We start from the raw sequence: 9,883 nt of genomic DNA, 5'->3' as shown, positions 1-9,883 counted from the left end.
AAAATGCATGTAGCATATTGCATTTAAAATTAATTTTGATACTAATGAAAGGAGGGAAACAGGTTTATTAGATATGTTCAAACCCATATTTTTTGCTTGTAACGTAATTATTAAATTGATTGCTCAGATAGGAACAAATTGTTGTTTAAAATCCTGATTCTGCTATGTTTCCTCTTCTAAAAAGATTGTCTTTTAATGCACTTCCAAGCTAATAAGCCTTATAAAATTCTGTACTTGATCTTGAATTACTTTTCACCGATGGCTACACCTTACGAAAGTACGAGCTTGTTGTTAGTATAAAAATATCAATCATAAAATGAAGACCCCAAAACAGCCTTTTAAAGTAAATCACTGCAACAAAAAAGTTTTTCTTGTCAGCTATGGCATTTGAAGGTCTGGAGAGGCTGAAAGTTCATTCAGTGTGTTGGTACAAAGCGGGACTCGAGCCTGTTGATAATTGCTCCTAAAGACAAACGTGAAGGCACCTGACACAGCTGGATCGAAGAGAGCTTTTGTTGGCTGTCTGTGCTAAGAGGAGAGACAACATAGAGTGCTCGCAGATGATTTAAGTAGGGTTGGCGTGATAAGGTTATCTCAAACTGCAAGAGTTGATAGGGCAGTAAGAGACAACTTAGAGCAAAGCTGTGCAATCAATTAAAACTGTGTAATATATGCTGCATGAGGAAACCCCCCAGCCCTAAGTCTATATTATAAAATAACATTATTTTTTTGGGGTGGGGGGGTTTCTAACACAGTAGGTTACAGTCGCAACACAAGCAGTGTTTCCCCGCGAGGATATGTTCCCAGCAGTACTCCTCAGCAGTCCAATTACAACACAGTCAGCAATAGCATGAATGGATATGGCAATGCCGGCATGCCCAATCTAGGTGTACCAGGTTCCCCTGGATTTCTTAATGGCTCCTCAGCTAACTCTCCTTATGGCAGTAAGTGTCTATTTTTGGTAACACATCATCATATAGATTCATATTTACTACAAAATCAAATACTTGCATTGTTTTGATTTCCTATATTGTGAGCTACTGGATAAAAGGAGGGGTGACTCTGGAGGCTGGACGAAAAAATGAATATAATAAATTGATCTGTTTGTGCCATAATACAATCTCAGATAGAAAAAAAAATTGGACTGCACAATTTGTAACAAAAGTCCAACACAAAAGAGTTTGCCTGTTATCCAGAGAGTGGCCAAGCCAAGGCATTTCATTTTTTTTTTTTATATATATTTTTTATATATATATATATATATATTTTAAGAGGCAAGGCCCTATCACTCTCTTTTTCCATGTTTGCCGTGAAAACCTCAATCTGAGTCCTGATTATTTTTGCTTTATTGCAGTAGTGCCGTCAAGCCCTACCATGGCAGCCTCTTCGGTCACCCTCCCTTCAAACTGTAGCAGTACACACGGCATTTTCTCATTCTCACCTGCCAATGTCATCTCTGCAGTGAAACAAAAGAGCGCCTTTGCTCCTGTTGTCAGGCCCCAAGCCTCTCCTCCGCCATCTTGCACCAGTGCAAATGGAAATGGACTTCAAGGTGAGCTGGATCTCTCTCAATTTTCTGTGTATTGCTTTTTTGGTGCATACACTCAAGCCTTGATCGTTTATTTTGGAGAAAGGTACCTCACGGTATTTTTGGGTTTCTGGTGCTCGCATAGTGAATGCAAAAGCAGGAGAAGAAATAGGGTAGCACGAATGGTATGCTAAGATTTTAAGCAAATCTTAGTACACTTTTAATACTTGCATTAGAGAAAACTGGTTGTTTTTCTGGCATTTTCCCTTAGGAGTTTGTGCCTTAAATTTTAAAGTAAGACTGCATCCCTGAATGCTTCTCGGAGGTTTTGTGTACTTCTTGGCGTTTATAAGTTTTCTGAACACATTTCTATGGATGTTTAAAACCAGCAGCACTCCAGCATAACGTGGTGAGGCTTCCTCATTTTACATATGATGCAATAGTTATTTGAAAGTAAATCAAATTAGTGTAAATTAGGTTAAGCTCTTACTCAGTGAACTAACCTTCCCTTGGACTAGCTAGCTGCTTGTGCAGTGAGTTAGTTTGCATGCTGTGTTGGTCCCAACTCACTCTCTTACTGTGGTGTTAGAGTGGATACTTCCCTAAATGAACAACTAAATATTTTAATTAAGGCAGGCAATTTTAAGCTTCTGCATTTCTTCAATCTGTGTGATTTCGTGTGGGTAGTGTAATGAACAATTTATAAATCAGTTGCAGAATTTCCATGGTCATCTGCTGGTAGTGGGGCAGGAGGCATTATGATACAGTGTATGTTTGGTGGAGAAACATACATACATATGAACAAAGAAGATTTCCTTTTTACGGCATATCTTAACTTTTAGAAGATAATATTGTCAGATGCATTAGAATCGTTTAAAAGGTTTGTTTGCCTCCAATTTACAAATCACGAGCCTCGTTGCACAGTGCAGTAAATTGAAGCATTTCAAATCCCATGGAAATCAGAAAGGGTTGCAGACACTCTTACCCTGGAGGTCATCACTCCTCTTGACTTTCTTTAGTTAAGATGTAGATAGTGCAGTATTATTTATTCTTTGTATTGCCATGATATCCGTAATATGATGAACTCTCACAGGCAAACAGATGAAGACAGATATTTTGATTTGCCCAAACTAATTCTGGACACCTGCATTTTGTGCTATATCTAGCTTAAGGCACTTTGGAGAGACAATCCCACAGAACTGCCTGTCCATGAAAAATCCAGGCCATTCGAGACCAGGATCTCAAAATGGATGTCCCTGTACCTTGTTATTAACTTCTTGGCCCAAAGAAGCATCTGAGAGCTTATTATGCACTCAGGTCAATGAAAGGCTGAGGATCCAGCTACACAAATCTTATCGTAGGATGAATGTTAAAGAAAAGGATAATTAGATTAACAATTTCTGTCATTGCGTATGTCTTTAGTGGAAGCTTTACTATGTTACTGTAAGTAGAAAACTATACTAGGTGTAAGCAATATTCTTAGAAAAGATTATCCATTCATAAAATAATCCAGTGTCCTACTTTCCTCTTCTTATAAAAATACACTAGTATAAGAAGTAAATACTGAAATAAATAAAAATAAAAAATAAAATAAAATAAAGTAAAATAAAATAAAATAAAATAAAATAAAATGAAATGTGGTAACACATGGCTTAGATCTGAACAGCTATTCTGTAGCTAGTCTGTAGCAGATATGTATGTATATATTCTTATCAACTTGTTGATACTGCTTTACTCTGAAAAATAAAATTATTTAAAGATCTAAATTAAAATTATCCAAATTTATGTAATTTTAGTATGTAAATAAAGGACTTCCCATCAGATGTTCAAGGTTTCAGGTGTTTAAGAGATCTAGATTCCTGCAAAGTGGGGTTTTCAGAACTGGGCAGGCTAAATGCCCAATTCCCAGCAAACACCAAGCACCCAATCTCCCTTGGCACCTCCCCAAACCCCCAGTAACCATACATCTTCATCCTCAGGTACAAAATACCTGGTAGACGACTTCAAATCAACCAACGCTGATTTTGTTAAATAGGTCGCGAAGTTAGCTCTTAGGCTGAGGCCCAACCCTGCTCTGGACTAAGCTTCTTCTGGGCCCAGACAGCCCACTGAAGGCTTAAAGGTCCCTTGAACCCCTGATTTTAGAATGCTGCAATCCAAGCGGCAGACCTGGTGTCATCCCTCGAAGTCCAGCATCCCCTGGGTATTACAAAAGCTCTAGGTTAGGTGTCCCTGAGATCTGCGCTGCTGCCTCACCAGGCTGTCCCTACCCCACCGAGCACTCAAAGCTTGTGAAACACGGAGGTATCCAGATGTAAGGATGTTCAGAAACTTCGGGTTTTGGTTCAGCAGCCAAACTGAAAATGAATAGAAGTGTTGGGGGAAAAAAAAAATTGTCATGTTTTCCTCACCCAGCTGAAGCAGCTAAACTGAATCGTTTTGTGTTGAGCAAAATGACCCAGAGAAATACCAAGAATGTCTTTCTGGTCTGGTAATTAGAGCACTGAGTTCCAGGGTTGTGACAAAAAGTTGAATTATTTATGCGAACTAACATGGCACCATGAGGTGATTGTATCATGAGAGTTAGGGTGCTGTAGTGAAAGGCAAAATATCAGGGTTCAGGTCCCCTTGGGCTGAGGAGAAAATCAAATTGCATCTGTCATATCCTTGGTGAGTTCCTTTATCATCACAGCAGAGAGGCACCATCATTTTTTCCAACCAAAGCTATTGAGTTAATTCAAACTGAACTCATGAAAGGCTTTGGGATGACAGTACTTCGCCCAGCTGTCCTCACAGATCTCAACCCATGCCTTGAACTGAATTGCAGCCAGAATTGAGTGGCAAGACAGGGATGAATTTGTCATATGCTTCCTTCATGAGACGTCATAAAGAAAAGCCAGCAATGCAGGAGATACTTATTTACCCTGCATTTTACCTGTACAGTTATTTAGGGGGGTTCTGCTTCCTTCTTCCTATCTTCTTAGTCATTTGTTGTCATTGAGCCCTTTTTAAAATTTAATTAGTTGCTTTCTGAACGCTGTACAAGCAGCTCGAGAGTTTTCTGATCAGCACATTTTTTACATTAAATTATGGAATTCAAGAGCTGCAGTCCAACGCAGTTAAAGTTTTTCAGTGATCTTCAAGTACAGATCCTCATCATACAGCAGGATGTGAATGAGCTGAGTGACAGCTGAGGAGTCTGCACTGTTAGGAATGGTCACATACATTTAGTCAAGCCAAGACAGAAGTAAGAGCTCGTGGTCACTGTCATTGTATCTAAGGTAAATCCTGCAGTTTATGAATCTGGATAAAGAAGGGATGACGTGCTCTTTTAATCACAGGGCAGGATATCCTCTCTCTCGTTGCTTGTTATGTTACCTTTCCCCACATAAGCTCTGTTCTGAAATAATAGCCAGTTGGATAGTTTTCAGGGAAGCTGGTTGACCCCGCTATGGCAAGGCATCGCACACCAACACGATGGGGCCGGGCAGCCCAGTTTTTCCTATGAAGGTTTGTTAGCACTGTGCAGAGGCAGAGGCAGGTGAAAGCATGGCAAAACCTGACATGTAACAGCCCTGCAGACACGGGTAGTCCTTTTACAGGGATTTGGGGGTTAATTGCACCGATCCTTGCTGCGTAAACCACCATAGGATTTGCCTGTGTGTGGAAAAAAAGCTGTTCTTGGTACATCTAAGATGGTGAGAAAGCAGGAGCAGAACTGTGGAGCTCCATCTGGACCTCAGATGGAGAGTTTTGTCTCGTAATGTAGTATAAAGCAGAGGTAGAGCTGCTCTACCTTCTGGATTGTGGTACCATCACCCTAAGCATCAGGACTACCTAAGCCCACCACACTAGAAGCAAGATCTTGCTGCTAGTAAGCATGCCCCAAAAAGCCACTCTGCGTTTTAGGACTTATTGCTCAAGAGTGAACATGGAGAGGCCTATAGCTAACAAGGGGATTCACTTTTTTCTAAAGAGATCCAGGACAGAGGCTAAGAAGAAAAGAAAAAGAGTAAAAAAGAAGACAATCTGGGGAAATCTCAGAAAGGTCAGCGTGCAGGCAATGCCAGGCAGAGCTAACATGTAGTCTTCTTCCTTGCTGCATTCGTATGCCACGCCTGTCAGCTGCGCATCCATCCTCAGCCAACTGATACCCTAATTAGGGTCAAAACTCGGAAGCAGCAGCTCGCAGAGGAGATACCCCTCTCTCTGTTGTCCTGTGGGTATGACTCACTCCTGTAAGTCTACAAAAAAGGGCCTTTGGACCTTATCCAAAAAGCCACAATCTTGTTAACTCTGTATGACTTCCATTGCATAGTCTATGATCAGAAAGTTAAGTACTTACACATTTTTTTTAAGAGCAGGATGCTAGCGTATGGGTTCCTTAGGGCAGAGGGCCTTTTACTGTTTAAAACAATGGACATTTAAGGTATAAAATAATTTTTTTTAGTGAGAAAGTTCTGGCTTGCTGCAAAGTTGGAAGTACAATATGTGTTCAAAATTTGGTTTTCAATTGTAATTTACTTTTTATAGATTGTGAAAGATATTGCTCTCTGGTTAAGCTTTATGACTGTAATGCAGAGCAAAAGGTTCTCTATATTCTTTTAAAATTGTATCCTGCTTAATTTTCTGGTCTTCCCCTGGATGAAACTATTAAAGTTATTATTACAAAACTAGCCACCCCATTTTTCTTTAAGAAGGCATTTGGTATCAATTTGCACAGCAGGAAACGTAGAGCAGAAATTCACAATTGTCAAATGTTGCTACTAAAGTAAATAGTGAAATAAATGTCTGGAGCACCAATTTTGCACCCCCCCTCTCATTGTGCCACAGATAGAATTCAACAAATATGGCTAAATCTCTTAAATGAAAGAATTCAGACTTTTTTCCCCCAGAAAAGTATGTAGCAGACAACCTAGATTTTCACACAGCAGAAACCAAACGCAAGATTATGATAAACGTGTGATCAAGATGTGCAGGGTATTAGTACCAAATAATGATGTGCCATTTATTAAGGTATTTGTGCACACAACCTCTGGAAGAAAAATCTGGACTTTTTTTTCTGCTGAGTTGTTCTTTCAAGAAGCAAATGTCCAGATCAGTCCTGGACGTTCGCACTTTGCTTAGCATGCTGGCAGAGCATGTCTCGTGCTGGCTCCGAGACATAGCCTTTAGGTCTCACCATCACCTGGACATGGAGCGTGATGACAGATCACTGCTGAACCTGAACCCGAAAAGATAGGAAGACCCTATATTTTGGGTTGACCTGTGGTGATCTTGATGGCTAGGGCAGCTGAGGGTTGTATTGCAGCGTAGCAGCACCTCAAAATGAGCTCCCGTGTACCCCAGTTCAGGTGCACCCTAGGAACCAAATCTCTCTGGGGCTGCCTGACGTGGTGCCAGACTTCCTGCTGACGGAAAACTCACAGGAGATTTAGTGGAAACATGATATGGAAACTAAATGTTTTGGGTAGAAAGGGTCTCTGCCAATATATGCACTATTCTCCAGTTAAGTTTTGTAACTTCGGTCGCTGTTTAGGTTTAAAATACGTCGTATTATAAACCATGCAAAATTATAACTGCCATTTTAATTTTGACATATTTGATATGTCTAATCGGGGGAAAAAAGTACCAGAGTTGGAAAGCTTTAACCTGTTTCAAGAGCATCACTTGAGATGTGTTTTGGAGAGATATATTCCCACACAAGTCCTTTGCATCAGCTTGCACAGCTGCCTACGGCGCCTGCTGGACCACAACTGCTCGGGGCTCTCGTCGCAGCTGTTGGAGCAATTCTGGTCTTGCAGACTGCGCTGCTGGCTGCTGTAGGAGGCTATGTTACGTATGAAATGTGTACGTACCCAGCTTTTCCAAACCGTAAAGCTGTAACAGCGAATCTGAAATAAATTAATATTGTTGAAATTAATGAACTGAGAAATTGAAGTTCACATCACTACACGAACAGATTTATTAATATCTGTTGTACATAAATTAATGAGAAATATCATTATGGCAAAAATTAAACAACACTAAAATTAAAGACTGCCTAAATTATGTTTCTACCAAAGAGTTAACCAGGAAAAAAGCAGTAGTTGTTGGCATCTCAGTCTTTATCTGTTAAAAAAAAAAGGAGATGGCTGGTCAGGGATATTAACCTCATGCCTTTTTATGGCGCTTGGTCTCCAGAGTTGAGAGCAGGTGTAGGGTACTTGGCTTTGGTCTTTGAGAGTCCTTGGCTTGCTCGGCCCAGCTGTTATCATAAAGTACAATCCTGGAAATGGAGGTTTTCAGCCCAGGTACCAGGCCTGGGCATGAAGCGATGGTTGGTGGGGTTCCCGCTACGGGACGTCCCCGAGTGATGCCTGACATGACGAGGAGTGACCGTGGTGTTCCTCAGCTGTCAGGAGCCTGGCCCCCGCCTCGCTCTTAGCCCCGCACTGGGAGAGATGCCGCGCGCGTGGGAGTCGGGATGCTCTGCGCACAAAAACCCGCTCAGAGCCTCCTTCCACAACATGAAGCCCTTGTGGAGTGTTTCGCTGGGAGAAGCACATGTCCGTGGTCCCTTGGTCAGAGGATGCTGTGGTGCAGCGTGGAGGAGCCCGGGTCTGCAACCGCTCGCCCTGTCCCGCTCCCGGCCAGTGCCGAGCATCGCGGTCGCTTTGAACCAGATGTGCCTTACCCAAGCGTGCTAATAACGGCTGATTTTTCTTCTCTTTTTCTTTTAGCTATGTCTGGGCTTGTAGTCCCGCCAATGTAAAGTCACTTTTGTTTACCTACCGTAGCACCAAGCTTCAGAGGATGGGCTTAGGGGACAAGTTTAGTATATTAAGACATGCTGATGGAAACAGTATCTTCACACAGAATCAGCAACAAATCGAAATGCTACAAAAAAAAAAAAAAAAAGACTTTGTTTAAAGATTTTATTTAAACTATTAAGAATCTACATGCAAACAGCCTACTTCTTCATGAACAATTCCATTTTATTGACTGAATTTTTCTCATATTTTCACATTTCTCAGTCCTGAAGAATAAGGAAAAAGCGACGCCTATTTTGTATAAAGTTTCTGATTACGTCTTGGCTATGTCTAGTACTTGCTATGTGTTGGGAGAAACTTTGTGGATGCACCATTTTGATTATCATGAAACACTGATGAAAAATGCCTCCGAACATTTTTCTGTACTCATAACTAGATTCACAATGGTTGTGTATCTCTATAATGTGAAATATTTTTTTGTGGTGGAAAAAAGGGGGCCAAGGAGGTTATGAGCCATCAAACTGGAAAAAAAAAAGGATGAATATATGATTAGAAAAACAAAAGCCGGGGCGCGGGGGCGGGCGCGGGAGGGTTTATCATTGCTTAACTTCATCTTAATGAAATGGAACTTTGTAACTTATTGTAGTTAGAAATTGTAACTTTGATATTGAATTCTCTTGCCTTCAACAAGCACACTGACAGAGAAAAAAATTGCTACTGTCTGTTGGTAAAAAAAAATATACTTCCACTGCTAGAGCTTCCTGTTAAGCAAGTGTGATCTGCAACATTTTTTCAACTTTTGCTAGCACTGTATACTATTGCATTCTTAGGCTACTGTGAAGTCTATGTTTCTTGTACCAGAAAATTGTCCTTTTGACTTCTAGATCCTTCTTCCCTAATGTGTTTTGTATGTGGTTATAAAATTGTAGACTTTTGTGATTTTGCCAAAGTTGTAGCTAAATATTTATACACTTGTCTTGAATTTTTTTCAGATCCACTTAAATATTTAGAAAAGCAAATTTTATTCCTTATGAAGCCTATAAGGAATAAAATAGTCTTATTCATTGCAACACTTTCTTTCACATAAACACTTGCAGTCACTAAGGGAATTTATTTTGTAACATATCAACTATAAATATTGTATTTATCTTTGAAATTTTGTATATTGCTTTTCATCATTTTTTTTTCTTGTATGTATTGGTTTTTGTCATGGCCTGGTATTGTGATGCTGAGAATAGCATTAAGCCAAGAACTGTTGCCTTCATGTTTTTCTTTTGAATAAATTAGTGTCCGTACATTTCATTTGTACTTCATAAAGTTGCTATTATTTAGACTTTCCATCCTTTTTTTTTTTTTATTTTTGAGGAAAAGTCAAATTCATTGTTTATTTTTATATTATTTTTAAGTTATCAGAACAAATAATTTTGAAAAAAAAGTTGTTTGTTGTATAGTCAAATCAAAATTGTGCCACATGGCTGTAATGAATACTAGTAGAATATGTGCATGTGATACAGCCACAAAAAAGATGACTCTATTTTGTGGTTGCATTTCTTTTTTTTTTCTTTTGTTTTCTTTTTCTTTTTTTTTTTTTTTTTTTAAAGAT

The 9,883-nt window shown here is 39.8% G+C and overlaps 1 protein-coding gene across 11 annotated transcripts in view; it reads left to right on the top strand.

Moving 5' to 3' along the window:
* EBF3 (EBF transcription factor 3) overlaps positions 1-8,824 on the top strand; it is a 120,488-nt gene extending 111,664 nt beyond the window's left edge. For 3 of the 11 annotated variants that reach the window (XM_076339237.1, XM_076339236.1, XM_076339235.1), the window contains exons 14-16: positions 756-944; positions 1,463-1,552; positions 8,251-8,594. In XM_076339237.1, the coding sequence (XP_076195352.1) occupies positions 756-944; positions 1,463-1,552; positions 8,251-8,282 (311 nt within the window). In that variant the 3' untranslated portion in view covers positions 8,283-8,594. Of the gene's footprint in view, positions 1-755; positions 945-1,354; positions 1,553-8,250 lie in introns of all 11 variants that reach the window. The other 8 variants (XM_076339233.1, XM_076339232.1, XM_076339240.1 and 5 more) reach the window with 6 other exon arrangements.
* The last annotated feature ends 1,059 nt before the right edge of the window (positions 8,825-9,883 follow it).

The sequence above is a fragment of the Aptenodytes patagonicus genome, chromosome 5 (genome assembly GCF_965638725.1).
Source record: "Aptenodytes patagonicus chromosome 5, bAptPat1.pri.cur, whole genome shotgun sequence".
Lineage (NCBI taxonomy): Eukaryota > Metazoa > Chordata > Aves > Sphenisciformes > Spheniscidae > Aptenodytes > Aptenodytes patagonicus.
This window is presented reverse-complemented; position numbering and strand designations above follow the sequence as displayed.